The following is an 18,745-nucleotide window of genomic DNA, read 5'->3' as shown; positions in this document are numbered from 1 at the left end:
CAGGAGAGTCAAAGTTCAAAGGTAGAATTAGACCACTTTTCACACATCCCTGGGCCAAGTCTCCAGCATCTCTTCTCTCAATGGCTTTCTGACTGGTGCCCTGGCCTCCACACTGGCTCGAGTCAGTCTTAGCTCAATGCAGAAACCACAGGGACAATGCAGCATTCACGTCACTCTTGTGACTCCTCTAAAGGTTTACAGGCCATGGCTTTCCCTTCACTCAAAGCAAAAATCCACATGTTCTTGTCTCCTTGCTGTTGCATTTTCCTGGAGCGTTCTGTACCTCCCTTCCTCAGTGTCTGTAGAGTTTACTCTCTCACCTTCCTCTGGTCTTTGTTCAAATACTACTTCTTTAATAAAGGCTTCCCATCACTATATTTCAGAACACAATTTGCCCCTGCCATCTTGTGATTCCATATCTCCAAACCTACTTTATTTTTCTCTGTACCCTCTGTTACACTCCTGATTTTGTTTAATATCTTCTCCTCTGGGTATAGGTCCACAAGAACACAGTGCTTTCTCTCTTTGCCTTGTTTTTTTTCTTTTTTTTAAAATTTAAATTAGAAACAATCTTGTTTACATGTCAATCCCAGTTCTATCTCCTTCCCCTCCTCCCCTGACCCCACCAACTCCCAACCTATCCCCTTTCTGCTCCCCATGGAGGGTGAGGCCTTCTATAGGGATCTTCAAAGTCTGTCATATCATTAGGAGCAGGGCCTAGGGCCTCCAAAATGTGTCTAGGCTGAGAGAGGATAAAGTGGGATATTACCAATACGGAGCCAAGTAGAAATATAAGGGTATTTAATAGGGAAAGGCCTTACTTACAGAGCAACCTAGCCAGCCAGCATGGCAGCAGTCTGTCCAGCAAGCTGAAAGGGAAAAATGAAAGTGAAACAACCCTGAACCTCTCTCTCTATGTCACCCTGACCATGCCCTCGAAGGCGTGTTCAGGCAGACCTGTAGCCAGCCCCTAAGCAGGCGTGGCTACAGGTTCCCCTACAATTCCCCTTTTAGTCTAAAAGAGGATTAAAACTTAACAGTGTAAATTATCCAAAATTAACAATCATAAAGGTGAAATATAAGAAGATACAACAATCTGCTTATGTCACATCCTAACTATCTATTTTAACTAAATCCTAAAGTCATCTGAAAGAGGTGACCAAGCTTGAACACCTACTTCCAATCCCAACCATAAAAAATAGGAAGCTATCCCTAACTAGGTATATACACTATCCTAAATGACAACAATGGGAAAAGGGGGCATAGCATCCTCCAAGTTACTTCCTGCTGAAATGGGATGATGATAGCCTCATAGGGTCCTGTGGGAAAAAATGTTAGTATAGTGAAAGTCTTGAATGGATTTTATCCAGTCCATGTTAGATGGGATTTGCTTGATTGAAGATCTCGCTTGAAATCCTCAACTTGCTTGAAGTCAGTACCCGAAGCTCTGGCAGAAGTGTCAGTTGAAATGGAGCAAGTTGGATCCAGTGCAGTTGAGGAGGTGTGGCCCATTTTCTTTCCAGGGTGTCCAGGGATTGCTGTCAGGCAGGTCTTCATTGGCTGTGTGGGACTCAAACATAAACAGTTAACAGAGAAATGTTTGCTTATTATGTACACATACTAGGAAAGGCAACCATGGGAGAATAACGATTATGAGAGGGTGTACACCTTGAAAGAAAGATCCAAGAAAAGACAAAGACAGTCCCCAAATTCTTCTTTTATTCTGTATTACATCAATTGGCTTCTTGATACAATACAGAAACTCTAAAGTTTAGTTAAACAACGTGCTTGGATTTTAGAGGAGGAAAGCCAAATCCACCTCTAAATCCAGCATTGGTTTAATTGAATAGGGACTAGGAAATAAAGAGAAATAGAGTTCTCTGAGAGACAGCTGTAAAGTTTACCATATGGCACGTTCCCTTTGTTTGATGGTTATAGCTACCTTCTCTTCTTAAGTATCTACCCATGTAATGTCCTTTGCCTTCTGGAGATGAGTTTTCCTGTGAAGATAAAAGCAAAACACGTCTCTTTCCTTTGGGGGGTTTCTATTTAGTTTATAAGAAGTTTATACCTTCTATTTAGTAGAATACCTGTCATTTCTCCTCATCGAGAGGTTTTTCCTTTACAACTCGGATCTTGATCAACTTTGATGGTATCCAAAGTTTTTCTTCTCCTGTGGAAACCAATGCAAAACCCCTACCCCAACATAACACATGCCCTGGTTTCCATACAGAGGTTAGTACATCTTTGAAGTATACAGGCTGATTCGGTTCAGCAGTTTTCTCTGTAGTCCAGTGTCTTTCTGCAGCTGTTTGTCCTTTTTCATTGGCGTTAAGAAAGTTTAGTGTTAATAAAGCATTATGCAACCTATGTTTGAGGGGGGTAGTCTTCCAAGCTTGTTTGTTGAGCATCTCCTTTAGTGTTCTATTAGATCTCTCAACCACTGCTTGTCCTGTAGGATTGTGTGGTATACCGGTAACATGCTTTATGTTATAATATTTGAAAAATTGTTCCAATTTTGTAGAGACATTTGCTGGAGCATTGTCAGTTTTTATTTGTGCAGGTATACCCATAACTGCCATCACCTCTAGCAGGTGTGTAATAACAGAATCAGCTTTTTCAGAGTTAAGAGCAGTAGCCCATTGGAACCCTGAGAATGTGTCTATAGTATGATGCACATATTTCAAATTTCCAAACTCTGCAAAGTGAAAGACATCCATCTGCCAAACCTCATTTCTCTGAATGCCCTTAGGATTACAACCTTCTGGCAATGGAGTTTGGTTATAAAAGGAACAAGTAGGACAGTTTTTTACTATCTCTTTGGCTTGTTGCCAAGTGATGGAGAAGTCCTTTTTCAAACCTTTGCTATTTACATGATGTTTCTTATGAAATTCTGAGGCTTCTAGCACACTTCCAATTAATAAACGATCAATATCATCATTGCCTTGTGCTAGTGGACCTGGCAGTCCGGTATGGGATCTGATATGTGTAATGTATATAGGATTACTTCTGTTTCTGATAGTTTCCTGTAATTGTAAAAACAGAGAAGTTAATTCTGTATTATCAGGAATGCACTTCTGACACCAGATAAAGTGGGAAATTACCAATACAGAGCCAAGTAGAAATATAAGGGTATTTAATAGGGGAAAGCCATACTTACAGAGCGACCTAGCCAGCCAGTGTGGCAGCAGTCTGTCTAGCAAGCCGAAAGGGAAAAACCAAAGTGAAACAACCCTGAACCTCTCCCTCTACCTCGCCTTGACCACGCCCTCGAAGGCATGGTCAGGCAGACCTGTAGCCAGCCCCTAAGCAGGCGTGGCTACAGGTTCCCTACAAGAGTATCCCTCTATGTGGAGTGGGCTCCCAAAGTCCATTCATATGTATACTAGGGATAAATAGTGATCCACTACCAGAGGCCCCATAGATTGCTGAGGCCGCCTGACTGACACCCACATTCAGAGGGTCTGGGTCAGTCCTATGCTGGTTTCCCAGCTATCAATCTGGGGTCCATGAGCTCCCCTTTGTTCAGGTCAGCTGTTTCTGTGGGTTACTCCAGCCTGGTCTGGACCCCTTTGCTCATTACTCCTCCCTCTCTGCAACTGGATTCCAGAGTTCAGCTCAGTGTTTAGCTTTGGGTGTCTGCTTCTGCTTCCATCAGCTACTGGAAGAAGGTTCTAGGATGGCATATAAGGTAGTCATTAATCTCATTATTAGGAAAGGGCATTTAAGGTAGCCTCTCCACTATTGCTTTGATTGTTAGTTGGGGTCATCCTTGTAGATCTCTGGACATTTCCCTAGTGCCAGATTTCTCTTTAAACCTATAATGACTCCCTCTATTATGGTATCTCTTTGGTTTCTCTTTGGCTTATTTTTACTGTTGTTATGCCCCAGTGTCTGGAGAAGCACATGACACATAGCAGGCATTCAGGAAATTATTGTCATTTGTACACCAGAATAACAGCTGGCAAGGTTAGGCTTTCAGGTCAGATGTACATAAAAATACTGACCTTAAAGGTCTATAGCAGGAAATAATTGAGATAAAATACATGCTGAACACTGTGTCAGGCATAAATTAGATGCTCAACTCATTATTGTTCTGCTCATGCTCATGTGAAGAGCATCTTTGTTATGATTCATCATGCTGAAATGTTAACGTTTTTACAAATGACTGGACTTTCTAAAGGCCAAGTAACACAATCCCGCTATCAAAAGGTATACATTATTTGTCATGAACAGACTTGGCAGGTTGACACTACATGTATTTGTGCATACACATATATGCATCTATATGTATCCATATCTAACAGTAATAAGAAAAAAGAGGCTATCAACTTGAGAATGGGGGTGTGCAGTCACAAAAAGACAAACATGATATGTACTCACTTATATATGGATTTTATACATAGAGCAAAGGAGTAGCAGCCTACAATCCACACCTCCAGAGAAGCTAAGAAACTAGGAGGACCCTAAGAGGACATACATGGTCATCTGGAGAAGGGGAAAGGGACAAGATCTCCTGAGCTAATTAGGAGCATGGGGGGAAGAGAGAGGGAGCTAGAAGAAAGAGAAAGGGAGAAGAGGAGGGGAGAGGAGGACATGAGAGAGCAGGAAGATTTAGTCAGAGGGAGAATAGAGGAGAGCAAGAAAAGAGATACCGTAATAGAGGGAGCCATTATGGGTTTAAAGAGAAATCTGGCACTAGGGAAATGTCCAAAGATCTACAAAGTTGACCCCAACCAACAATCTAAGCAATAGTGGAGAGGCTACCTTAAATGCCCTTCCCAGATAATGATACAGATGACTACCTTATATGACATCCTAGAGCCTTCATCCAGTAGCTGATGGAAGCAGAAGCAGACACCCAAAGCTAAACACTGAGCTGAACTCTGGAATCCAGTTGCAGAAAGGGAGGAGTGATGAGCAAAGGGGTCTAGATCAGGCTGGAGTAACCCACAGAAACAGCTGACCTGAACAAGGGGTTGCTCATGGGCCCCAGAGTGATAGCTGGGAAACCAGCATAGGACTGTTCCAGACCCCTGGAATGAGGATGTCAGTTTGGAGGTCTGGGCAATCTATGGGGCCTCTGGTAGAGGGTTAGTATTTATCTCTAGTACATGAATGGACTTTGGGAGCTCATTCCACATAGAGGGATACTAGACACACAGGGGAGGGTCTAGGCCCTGCTCCAAATGATATGACAGACTTTGAAGATTCCCCCATGGAGGGCCTCACCCTCCCTGGGGAGCAGAAAGGGGTTGGGATAGGGGGTGGGGGAGTCAGGGGAAGAGGGGAGGGAGAGGGAACTGGGACTGACATGTAAAAGAAGCTTGTTTCTAATTTAAAATTGGTCTAATTACAATTATAAAAATTAAAATTAAAAAAGAGAATGGGGGTGTTAGGGAGGAGCTCAAAAAGGCTATCTGGGAGGGGTTAGATGGAGTAAAAGGAGGGAGAAAAGTGATATAATTCTGTTTCCTTTAAAAACTGAAAAAAATTTAAACCTAGTAAAGGGAGAACTCTAAAAAAAAAATCAGAGTTCCATAACCAATAATCCCTGTGTAATTCCCAAGAGAATTCTACCTACCCAATAATAATAACCTACCCAATAACAATAACCTTAGCTAATATTACCAAGTGAACTAGTAATCACTGAGCGAACTAAATCTAGATTACTTGTTGCTATCACTTGTAAGTCATAGGGATTTCCTATTTTAGAAAATGATGTTTCAAAAATCAGAAATGGTTGAAAAATTGCTAATTGTTTATGATGATTTCACGGATGCTTCATCTTATGAAGACTGAAAATAGATGTTCAGCACCCCTTGATGCCTCATGCCCTTTGGCTCCATGTTAATTGTGGGAAACATGCTGTCAAGGATGATTCACAGTAGCTTAACCAAACAGTAGAGATTTGAAAGTTTCTGGGTCTTCATGGGATATAGTGAATGGATGCTTGCTGCATTCTTTCATTTCAGTGTTCATCAAAAATTTAATTTACTTGGGGATATCACTCAGTTTGCAGAATGCTTGCCTAGCATGTACAGAGCCTTGGATTAAGCCCCAGGAACTGCACACATTGGGTGTGGTAGTACACATCTGTAATCCAGCACTTAGGAACCAGGGACAGGATCCAGAGTTTAAGACCAGGCTCAACTACATAGTGAGTCTGAGGTCAACTACACAGTGCCCTGTCTCAAAAGCATAATAATTTCAGTCTAGGTGTGTAATACAGTAGTGAAGTGGATATTGAACTTACATAAGGCCCTGGAGTCTATCCTGGCACTAATTATAAATAATCTAATTTATATATTTCCTTAAGAAATAAAGGACTGTGTGCAGTGGGTCTATATGCACATTGTATTTGTCACTGAGTATGGAGCAGAGGCCATTGTCAGAGAAATACTTCATGCAATTAGAAAACAGGATCTAGTCATCTCTACTTCAAAAGACAACCAAGAAAAGATGAAGTAAGCTATAATGGAAAAGAGGGTATATGGAATGGGCTAAATATCCAGCTGCAGACATTATAAAACACCTACTGCATGGTGAGATCTAAACCATGAATCTATTGATTCATTTTCTAACAAAGTTTCATCCTGAGAGGAATCCCTTAGGTATATGTTTTTATTTTAGGTGCAATGGGAACACTTATGGTGTTCTGATTTTTCAGACCATCTGAAACTAAAACGATGTAAGATTACTAAGTAAACAAACACTGGTGAGAATGGCAGTGACAAGCCACAGCCAGGGAAAGAAGGAACAGAGAAGCAACTCATGAGAACTGGAAAAGGAGTCACATCAACGGCCTTTGCTCAGTGGCCGAGTGCTCTACCCTCCTCGGCTCTCTCTCCCTCCCAACATCACATTTACACTCCTGTCGTTTGCTCTGGAGCTTTGTGAGTTCCATTATGAGAGTAGCCAAGTGTGTAATGTAGTTTGGAAGAGTTTTTATCAGAATATAAAAACATAATAATTTAAGTCCTTCGGAAACAATCGCAGTATTACGGATGGCCAGCTAATGACTGGAACACAACCTAACACAGCCCAGAGCCTTGAAAACCTAAATTCTCAATCGAATTCTGAAATACTCAATTTAAGATATTTTTATTATCTAATAATATAGTTATTTTTAACAGCTATCTAAATTGGTTTGAACTACTTAAATTTTTGACTAGGATGGCCTTTCAAAATTAAAAAGAAAACAAGATTTAGATACTAGTTATTAACTTTGTTTATTAACTGACTATAAAATCCTCGAGGAATAGATTGTTTTTATATTTATTTGAAACTTTGTGCAATTGTTTTTGAATAACATAACTTTTTATGTATGTGCTTAAAAATAGAATTTGTATTATTTTACAAAGTTATCTGAACCCTAACATTCTAATGCTTCTGGATGACTGATTAAGACACGTTTATTAATTTGCATTTTTTCAGTGTCTTGAAAAATAGTTTCAAAGAAGAGTGAATGTGATGGGCATGTGTCTCTTTCTTTCTCACAGTTTCAGCTCTGTTCTGCTGCACTAGTGACCAAATGGCATCTCAAAATGATGCTTGCACACTAAGTAGAGCAACAAGAGAAGACAATAAAGGTTATACTAATCCTCTTTATTCATCCATATGGATGTGATCAGATATTTCACCACGCTATAAAAAGTGGAAAACAGACTTCCTAGGGGAGGCCTTACTTTCTCTGTGGAGATGGGAGGAGGGGGTAATGGAGGGAAGAGGATGGGGGAACTGGGATTGGAATGTAAAAGATAAATTAATAAAAATAAAAAATAAAATGAAGTGGAAAACATTATGTTGATACAAAAATATAGTAAATCAGAAAATATTACTTACATTAGAACAAATTCACAAGCATCGATGAGGCTGATATGATCAGTTTAAAAGTATTCATAGCTATCATATTTTGAAAATTACCTTAAAACCTGAAAGTGTTGTGTCAGTTACAGTTATTAATTAACAACCATAATTTACAGTATCTGATAAAATTGTAAAACAAGTTATAAAAAGCTAAATCAAGACCTAACCTAGGGATAATTACCTTACATGTTAATGGATTAAAATCTCTAACTAAAAGACAGAGTAACCGAATAAATGATGTAATTAGACCCAACTATATGTTTTTTAAAGAAATTCACCTTACCCATAATGTGGAAATGAAGAGATGATATTAGATATTTCATCCAAATGGGATCCAAAGGGAAGCAGGACTATCATGATTGTGTTAAACAAAATGCACATTAGATTAGAAAGGAATTCCATTATATAATGATAAAGGATTGAATTAAAGAGGGAAAAAATAACTTGTTTCATTAAGTTTGGAAACTAATTTTTTCTGCTGACCTTATCAGAATAAACCATCCATCATTTTAATATTTCAATGGCCTAATAAGAAATCAGCTGTTTTACACAAACACTCTCCTAACAATGAGCCCCTCGCTATAGATACCTTTTCCTGATATATAGCCAAGGTCTCCTGCTTTTCTAGTCTCTCTCCCTTATTTCCTTCCTCCCTCCCTCCTTCCCTCTCTCCCTCTCTGTCTCACTCTGTTTCTCTCTGTGTGTGTCTGATTCTCTCTCTCTCTCTCTCTCTCTCTCTCTCTCTGCATGTGTTCATTGATGCCATGTAACCTACTATCATCTCTCTTTACTGTATTTTTCAAGAGTTAATACAAATCATGTCTTCATGTCTATGCTATTTTTAAATGCCAGTTTTCCCAGTGTTCATACCCAGGTGACTGGCATATCACCAGCTCAAGAAACCTTTGAGATAGTGCCACAAATTAAGAAGAGTGTGTTATGTCAAAAAGATAAACTCAGAACCAAAATTATACTTTTCAGGAAGGTATTTTACCAGACAAATTTAACATTCTTTGACAATTATGTAATTGAGAAATGTTAACGACAGCATGTTTTATAACACTAATGTAAGTTTTACTAGAGTGTCTATTCTAATCTCTTGTTTACAGTGATTTTGTTTTATAGTCAGAGGAAATATGACTAATCTACACCACATAATTTCCTGCTGTAATTATACCAATCTCTTTTAATATTGGACTTCATGAGTCTGGGGTTTCTGTACGAAAAAGTTAATATCATGGCTGTAGTAATCATATTTTTGTATAGGAAAACCATATGCCTTAATAGAGCAAGTGGCCCTTGCTGAATGTTTGGAGTCATACAATCTAAGTGTTTGGCCTGGTTCCATAGTAAGCAGGAATCTTGGTGAAGAGAATTCAGAAATTAGGAAAGACTTTAATGTCACACACACACACACACACACACACACACACACACACACACACACACACCACTCCCTCTGAGGACCCTGTCAACCAGATATCTAGATGAGTCAAGGATGCATCCCATGGGAGTTTCCCCACAATGCTTGTTTACTCCAGCACTTATGAGTGCTGTAATGTGGAGTCTACAGCATTCCATGACAGTAAGATGACAGACCCTTCCCTTAGAAATCAAAGCAGGATTTTTGCCTTCAGTTGTTGACACTAAAGATGACTGTCCAGCCTCACTTAAGAAACTGGTAATTAGTGGCTGCTAGTTTCATCGCCACAAAATTATCCACCCCAAAACAAGAAGTAAGATTTTTAAACTCATAAAGGAAGACATTGCACATTTCCGATTATCCCCGAAAGTGTACAGTTGATCACAATGTTTCTACTATTTGAAACATAAAGAAAAAAAGTTTCACTCACAACTTGATTGCCTATCTTCTTTATATAACTATAGGCTTTAGAACACCTAGAGTTCATTGGTTAAAGGTGTGGAATTTATTTTACAGCTCTATGAAAAAGTCGCGCTCCTTCTGACCAATCTAGGTGAGTACAAGCCTACTGTGTTATGCAGTCTGGGAAATGAACGCCTACTGTGACTCCTAGTAGGCCAACTGCTATCCAGTTGGTGGCACCACACCCATTAATTTATAGCCAACACAATTGGACTCAGTGGATTATTTTTAACAAATGAGAATATGAAATTGCAATAGAGTAAAGGGTAAATCTGGGAGGCTTGGGGGAGAAAGTAGGGATGAATATGATCAAAGTACATTAAATGCACATATTAAATTCTCAGAGTTAATAAAAATATTGTATTTTAAAAAGACAGAAATACCTCCTTTACTGATAATTGCATGTAACACTTCATTCTTTCCCTTCAGCAGAACGATTTAAATGTGTCTAGTAATACGATCTTTTCAAACCTGCCATATCCCTTATGTGCCATAAGCAATTGAAATTCAAAGTGGGTATTTTCCCTTATGTACACACAGAAAATAGTATCACACGAACACATATATAGGAAGTGTCCAGGATCGTTTCAAATGTGTTCACTAGCTATACCTACATTTTAGAATTGTAGGTGGATTGTGCAAGGAACAGTGGTATATTCACTAATCCCAGGAGGTCAGGAGACTGGAGCAGAAGAATGATTTTAGCTCAAGAGTTTGAGACATGCTAGGAAAACATAAAAAAATAAACTTCAAAAGTGTCAAGTTTTCAAAGTTAGTCATTTTGAACCCTAGAAACCTTTTAGATCAGGAATGCAATGAGGGCAATGATGATGGACATTTGTGGAGATACATTCATGTAGACAAATTGTCTGTAAGAATGTTTCTCTGGCCTCAGAACAATCTGATAGCCAGCTCTGAGATGTACATTGCTACACTTTCAAGGTATAGATAGCTATTGCTTCAATTTTATTAGTGAGATATTGGCTGTTCTACAGCCAATGAGAAAATCACATGCTCCCACAGGTTTAATATATAGCTTGCTTTAATATATTCCTGTATATAGCTTGTCCAAAGGGGAGACATTCCAAAGTAATTTTTGTAAAATAGCCATTATTCCACTGAACCCATTTATTGAGTTGGTATGTCCTACACAGAGATGGCCACTTTACTGTATCTATCTCCTTTAATGTCACTGGCATCTTCCATCACCACTATGCCTTTACTAAGAAGGAAAAAGATTAACCATGGTAGAGGAAAATGCCTGTTGGTAGACTGTGTCCAGGGTCAACTGGATCAAAGATAGCCAACATGTCATGATTTGAGACAAATGAGAATCCAGTGAGATTAAAGCCATTGAGAAGTGTTCAGTGTTCCTTCCACAGCAGCACATCCTCGTTCTAATACTGATGTTTCAATCATGTTAAATCTGAGGCTTTCTCCCCTCTTCCCTTCTCAGTTATGCTCCAAGGAAGCATCTTGAGTTTAAGTCATGGAAAAGGAAGTGACAGGGTGAAATGTTAAATGTCCAATCAGAAGCTTGGGGGATGTGGTAACAGAGAAAATGTTATTGCCTTAAATACATTTTCTTTGACCTTGCTTGAGCTTAGAAGTCAGCTCCTTGGGAAAGATAAGTGGATCAGACAAGTTGTAGGCTTAACCTCTGGGGTAACTAACTCCATATTTTGGTTCACACCATAGTGTCCAAAGCGTATTTGCATTATGGAAGTCAAAATATGATGAGCGTCAAGTTGGCCATTACTGAGGTCACAGATGTGTGCCACAGGTAGTTAGATATGGGGAAAACTCTAAAGATGAGGCCCTCCTTCCATTTTCATCTATGAGAATGAAAGAAATAGTAAATGAAGGTAAAAGCCTATGAGACAAACATGCATAGTGTCCTGGGACTCGCAGTTCCCTCATATGACATGAGATCTAGAAGCTGAGACAAAGAATCCTTAGGAGCTTGGTGAGGGTCTGAAGCTATGCATGCCCTACTCAACCAGCAGAGAAATCAGGATGCGTAGGTCCTTCAGAAGTGCCTGTAACCAGTTGAGACCAGACTGTTGTTTGGGCGGGTCTGTCAGCTGGAGGTCTATCCCCTGCATGGTCTGCTGCACAGCAGGTCAGCTGCCAGCAAACCAGAGCCCCCTGTGCCTCCTGAAGACCCTGTGACTATGTGTGGGGGAGGGGAGAGCAGGAGGTAGGAGGGAGGTCATGTTGAGTCTCTCAAACCTTGCTTCCTTTTGCCCACAGAACAGCCTCGCACAGAATCCGAGTGGGAGAACAGCTTTACCCTGAAAATGTTTCTTTTTCAGTTCGTCAATCTGAACAGCTCCACGTTTTACATCGCGTTCTTCCTCGGAAGGTAAGAAGCACCTCTCTGTGAGCCCTCAGCCCTGGTCAGGGCCCTGTAGGGTGATCAATTCAAAAGTGTAGAAAAAGAAGACCAGCTACCTCCTTTCCCTCCCCAAACTGCCAAACCACCTCACTTCCTGGAACCATCTCACTTTCTAGGAAATAGTCTCTACTGAAAAGTGCCCCAGACTCTTGTTGTAGAGATAAGTAGCGGCAAGTAGTTTATGTGTGCAAACAATGGACTGAAAGCTTGTGACTTCCATCTCACCTGAATCAAGCCTATGGATGTCACACCTAAGTTAGTAGGTGAAATAAGGAGACGCAAGCCAGAGTATGGTCCAAGTCCTGGTTTCACAGGATATTCCAACAGGGAAGATGTTAGAAATGGGAGCCAGAGCGTTCTAGGTACCTTGAAACCCAGCAGGGATGAAAACTTGGGAGGGATCCCCTGTTCTGTGGTATTGATGTATGTATAATCCCTACATATCCTGTCTGAGGCCATGGGAAGCAGGGCAAGGCCTTGAGTCCCGTTTGGTAGAATGGATGCAGTGGCCTCTCTTGTGTTGTTTAGTTATGCCAGCAGCATGAAACTCTCCTCAAGTACTATAACAGTAGGAAAACATACACTGCTGGTATTCAGAAGAAAAAAATGTGGGTAAATGCAGGAATATAGCCTTTGCTTACACAGGCTGGGGCACTCTGAATTGAGCAGGGATGTTCAAAACCAGAGGAAACAGCAGGAATGAGCCATTCCCCTCAGAAGCTGGGCAGGAAGGCCAGAGGGGAAAATGTTCCTGGGAGAATCCCAGAAGCTCAAGTACTGACTACTTTGGAGGGTTTCCTCATTCCTGCTGAGGTGATCCCTAAGAGCTCCCATCACTGACTTTAGAGAATACACTAACTTAAATGTAATGTTTATGGAAAGCCTAAACCTACAGATTGCTAATGGCTTGCTTCTGTGTTGAAGATTCACAGGACACCCAGGTGCCTACTTGAGATTGATAAACAGGTGGAGGCTAGAAGAGGTCAGTACTCTCCCCCTTGTTCCCTGTTTTCTACAGACTTCCATTAAAAAGCCTTAAGGCAACTTTGTGCAGAGTAGAAACCTGCCCCTCTTCTCTTCATTGACTGCTGTATCTGTTTGCTTGCCTCACAGTGCCACCCCAGTGGATGCCTTATTGATCTCTGCATGCAGATGGGTATTATAATGGTGCTAAAGCAGACATGGAATAATTTCATGGAGCTTGGCTACCCGTGAGTACCTTAGCTATCTCATGGAGAGTCAGCATGGCTGATGATTGGCATTTCTGAGTGTAAGCATTAGGGACTCAACAGTTAAACCTGTGTGTCACATGCAGATTCAAATGTAGTCATAAAGACACTAAACACTGGAGACCAGTGAGGCGGCTCAGCAGGTAAAGCCTTTTGCCACCCAAGCCCAACAGCATGAATTGGCTCTTCTTGAAACCCGCATGAAGATGAAAGGAAGCAACTGATCCAAAATTGCCCTCTGACCTCTGCTTATATGCCATGACACACAGTCCACATACATCACACACACACACATACACAAACAACAACAATAAACTTTTAATTAAAAGAATTAACATTGGCTCTTTTAGGTTTATCTCAACTCTTACAAATTGAAGTGAATATTCTTTTTTAATCTTATCATTTTTTTTGAGAACTTCCTGTGATGCATTTTAATCATTTCACCCTACTCTCCCAACCCCTCTCAGATCCATCCCCACCTCCCTACCCATCCAAACAAATCATGTATCCTTTTTTTTTCCTTCTTCTTCTTTTAAGCCTATCGTGCTACCCAAATACTCTTGGGTGTGGGGAGGAGTGTGGTTGACCTATCAGTGGTCACCCCCACAGAAAACTGACTTAACATTTTTTTTTTATTTTAGAAACACTCTTATTAACATATCAATCCCCCATTCCCTCACCCTCCCTTCCTCCCTTGATCCCCACCGACCCTCCCAGCCCACCCCCTACCCTATCCCTCCCCAGGGATAGTGAGACCCTCCACGGGGAACCATCAAAGCCCATCACATCATTTGGGGGAGAGCCTAGGCCCTCCTTCCTGTATCTGGGCTGCAGTGTATCCTTCCCTAGGAAGTCGGCTCCCAAAGTCCATTTGTGCTCTAGAGATAAACTGGCTACACTGTTAGAGGTCCCATAGACTGTCCTGGCCTCCTAGCTGGCACCCACATTCAGAGGGCTTCGTTCAGTCCAATGTTGGTTCCTCAGCTTTATGACTAGGCTCTCCATGCTCTCACTAGGTCAGATCAACTGTTTCTGTGGGTTTCTCCAGCACCGTCTTGGCTCCTTGTGAGAACTCTGTGCATGTGTGTACTCTGGCTGTGTGAGAGTAGCATGCTTCAATGATGTCTTTGACTCCCTGGGTTCCAGTATTGCAGGTTCTTAGCTATTTATCTATTCACAAGATCTTTATTCCCCTATTCCCATGATAAATCAGAATGTTAATTTAAAACAAAGAAAGTGTAAATTCAGACTACAGGAAAAGGGAACTTGGAAAAGGAGAAAATGTCAGAGATGCCAAAGAGCATGTTTTCGCCCATAAAAACATTGTCACCCAGTGGTAAGATTTTCCAGTTGATGACAGTGGGCAGGAGTTTGTGTCATCTCTGTAAAGACAACCTTGAACTTTGCTGTGACAGTTCCTGCTTAGCTTGGCTTTAAGGACACAGAGCAGCAGCCTTTCTGTGTCTGACGGGATTCCACACCACTGGGTTTCCACTTCAGCTCGGTGACCCTGGAAGGACACAGCTCTCCAGGACTCAGGGAGGACCACTGGGCTAGCACAAGCACCTGGGACTTGCTGAATGAGGAAAGTCTTCTCATACGGCCCTGTCAGAGGCAAGGCCGACTTTTTCTATTCTTAGATTCAAGTTTTGAAATCTTGCTCCAGTGTCCAATGTTTTTTTTAAGATTTTTAAAAATAAACCCAAAAATGGAAGTACAATGTTTTACTTTATGAAATATTAAATTAAATTTAATAGAAATATCCAAGGATGACTCAGGACATGCAGCAGAGCTGTGAGTTGAGCTGTGTGTCTGATAGCCACCCCTATTTTTTCCTTCCTTGAATGCTTTTGTTTTATAACATTTAGATTCCTGGAAATACTAAATCCTTGTCACTTTTTCCTGGAACACACCAGCCCACAGACTTGCCTCCTCTGTGTCATTTCCTCCATCTCTTTCCCTGCATGCTGCTAAGGACTAACAGCTCAGCCTCAAGTGTCAGAGTGAGATGCATCCCACAGGAGTTAGAGACCATGTCAAGCTTGAGTCTAAAGCAGCCGAGCCTTCTCATAAGGAATTATAAGAACCTGGATGCCACCAGAGGAAGATGATTGTGATTTCAGATGTTCTAGGTCACTGAAGTCAGAATATGCTGATAACAATAACCCATGTGACAGGACCACTAATGAGTATGGGTACAGACCTAAGTCATGTGAGATAGACCTTCTAACCATTAAACATGTGGGTATTACCTTGGTACCAAGTCAACTCAAGGTACTCTCAGCCCCCTATCACTCTATTTCTAAACATGAGACCATTTTGTGGTTGATTAAATAAATTGGTCACCCATTCTGTCTACTTGAAAATGATTCAGGTATTCAGAAGTCTTTCTAATAGCTTCCTGCCTGAGTAAAGCTGGTTTTTAACTAGTTCCAAATTGCTAACTCTCTTCTTTCTCATTACTTAAGTCTTGTGAACAATTGTGTATATTTTTTATAAGAAACTGATCTTGTCACCCAGGTTAATCCAGAATTGGTGGACCAGAAGAAAAGTTCGACAAGAACATGGGACTGAAAGAAAAATAAATTTCCCACAATGGGAAAAGGATTACAACCTTCAGCCCATGAATGCCTATGGACTCTTCGATGAATACCTGGAAATGAGTATGGAGATCTGTTTTGCCTCTCAGTTATAAATGCAAGCCTTTGCTCTCCAGCTATACTCAATTAAATGTACATCCACTATCATCTGGTCATTCCTGTAAGGGTATTCTGGTGTGAGGTCATTCCAAGCAACAAGTGTAAGGGAAAATGAAATATTACAATATTCAAAGCCGGTTTGGAGTTATAGCTCAGTAATAGAGTGCTTACCTAGTATGTACAAGGCTCTGGGTGAGATTCCCTAGCACCATAAATGAACAAAGTTTAGAAGACAGTCATTCCAAACCCTTCATAATATGGTATCTTGTTTCTTGAACCTTGAGAAGGGGCTCAAGTTGTAGCCTATGAGTAGAGAGATTTCTTAGCACGTTGTAAGTTCTGGGTTCAATCACTCTCTTCTTTCTTTCTTTCTTTCTTTCTTTCTTTCTTTCTTTCTTTCTTTCTTTCCTTCCTTCCTTCCTTCCTTCCTTCCTTCCTTCCTTCTTTCTTCTCTCTCTCTCTCTCTCTCTCTCTCTCTCTCTCTCTCTCTCTCTCTCTCTCTCACACACACACACACACACACACTAACCCATTTGTGACATTCATGAAGACTCTACTCTATAGCCCAAAGACCTCCTACTTTGCCCTACTGCCCTACACTAACTTATTATGGAGCTAAATAGCCAAGAAAAATGTTGGTGAATTCAGTGCATCAAAAACAGAAAGAGTCATTACTCAAAGGGATTGACTCACACATCCAGCTGACATCTGTTAAGCTTTACTCAATGCCAAAGAAACAACTATACTTGGCACCACAGACAGAAAGGGAATATGACACAATGCTCAGCTTTTGAGGGTGCATAGGGTAATGGGGAAGAGCCAGAGATAGGAAGCATCAGTTCAGGAAGTGTCACAGTTGCCATAGCATGAATCATGGGAAGTATACTGGGGCAGCCATTTCTGTGGTGGGAGGAAAGTGGCAGGAAGTGAAGAATGTTTAACCCTGGCTACACTCAGCTAAGAAATCAGATTTCTTTACAATCAAAGCCAAGTTAATCTCAGTATGTATCTGGGGAGGAAATAACAATAATGATCTCTTGTCAGATACACTGAATATATAGATATTTTTCTCTCTCTTCTTTTGAAAACCTATTGGTTAAGCTCTACAAACTAGGGGTGAAATGAGAGTAGAGGTGGGCAAGATGAATTACTTTTGAAGGAAGCGATGCTAGCTGGAATAATCTGAAAATTAAAGGAGCACTAGAATTGATGCTTAATGTTTCATAGATTGCTTCTGTCCCACGTATCTATTGATGTTTTTAGAGTTTCAATTAGAGGACGGCAGAATGATATGACTTGGAAAAGAAATCAATGAGGGCATTAATAATAAAACTTAATAAAGGCAATTTTGAGTCTCTTAATGGACTCTCTCCCATAAAGAGGAAATGAGCAATAATGCCCCTGAAAAGCAACATTTATGTGGACAGCGTGCTACAGCTCCTGTGGTACCACTCAGCTTGAAACAATACGAGATGCAGCACAGACAGACACCGGAATTCTATCTGCTTCCTTTTGTTTTTGTTTTGATTTTTCCTAATTTTGCCTATATTTATTATGTTATTAAATACTGTAACCTACTAGGTTGCAATATAAAGTAATAAAGAGTTAAAAAAAATTTAACTTTCAAGTCTACAGATGAATTTTCAGAGATTTATACACAAAAGCAGCCACGTCTATGCAGGCAAGAGGCTGGCAAACCATTGTCCACAGTCCAAACTCATCCAATAATTTTTATAAGTGACATTTACTAGAAACATCACACACCCACTTCCTTACACACAAATATATCCTGTTCTAAGGACAGGTTGAGAGGGTTGTGCCACTCTATCCATCCATGTACCCTCTAAATTTTTAAGCTTTTATTTAAATGTTCCAGTTGGCATATAGTAGTATCTCACATCATACTCAGTTTTAATCTGAAAGTTATGGCAACTAATGACACTAAATATCTTCCATATAATTATGACCATTTGAATATTCTCTTTAAATTTCTTTCAAGACCTGTGATTTGGCAGGGAGCAGGATATCCTTTTCTTGGTGCTTTATAGAAGCTATTTACATATTGTAAATATGAGTCCTATATTAGTTGGTTTTTCCAACTAATTACTGTGAGAAATGTCTGTCAAGGAATAACTCGGTGAAAAAGAAGTGTATTCTAGTTCCTGGTGTGAGGGACACAGTCCATCATGTCAGAGAAGATACTGTGGTGGACAGCTCCATGGATGCAGAAGCCTATGTCAGCTTACATCTCATCAAAACAGGAAGCAACGTGGGCTGGAAACAGTCACACTCTAAATATTAATCATACCCCCCAATAACCCACTTCCTCCAGTTAGACGCCACTGCCTACAGTGGTTCTCAACCTATGGGTCATGACCCCCACAGGGGTCATATATCAGATATCCTGCATCTCAGATATTTACAAAAGAATTAATCACAGTAGTAAAATTACAGCTATGAAGTAGCAACAAAATAATTTTATAGTTGGTGGTCATCACAACATGAACTGTATTAAAGGGTCGCTGCATTAGGAAGGTTGAGAACCACTGGCCTAAAGGTGACATAATCCCCCAAAATAGTACCACATGTTTACTCAAAGATACATAGCTACATCTCATATTCAGACCATCACATGCCAGATAAAGTTGCTGCAAGTCAAGTGTCT

At 40.5% G+C, this 18,745-nt stretch overlaps 1 protein-coding gene across 1 annotated transcript in view; it reads left to right on the top strand.

Moving 5' to 3' along the window:
• Positions 1–18,745, top strand: part of Ano4 (anoctamin 4) — a 190,987-nt gene that overhangs the window by 153,693 nt on the left and 18,549 nt on the right. The window contains exons 17-21 of the mRNA XM_035451372.1: positions 9,809–9,845; positions 12,008–12,119; positions 13,077–13,134; positions 13,266–13,363; positions 15,902–16,044. Coding sequence (XP_035307263.1) covers positions 9,809–9,845; positions 12,008–12,119; positions 13,077–13,134; positions 13,266–13,363; positions 15,902–16,044 — 448 coding nt within the window. The remainder of the gene's footprint in view (positions 1–9,808; positions 9,846–12,007; positions 12,120–13,076; positions 13,135–13,265; positions 13,364–15,901; positions 16,045–18,745) is intronic.

This window comes from Cricetulus griseus (assembly GCF_003668045.3).
Source record: "Cricetulus griseus strain 17A/GY chromosome 1 unlocalized genomic scaffold, alternate assembly CriGri-PICRH-1.0 chr1_0, whole genome shotgun sequence".
In the NCBI taxonomy this organism is placed as follows: domain Eukaryota; kingdom Metazoa; phylum Chordata; class Mammalia; order Rodentia; family Cricetidae; genus Cricetulus; species Cricetulus griseus.
This window is presented reverse-complemented; position numbering and strand designations above follow the sequence as displayed.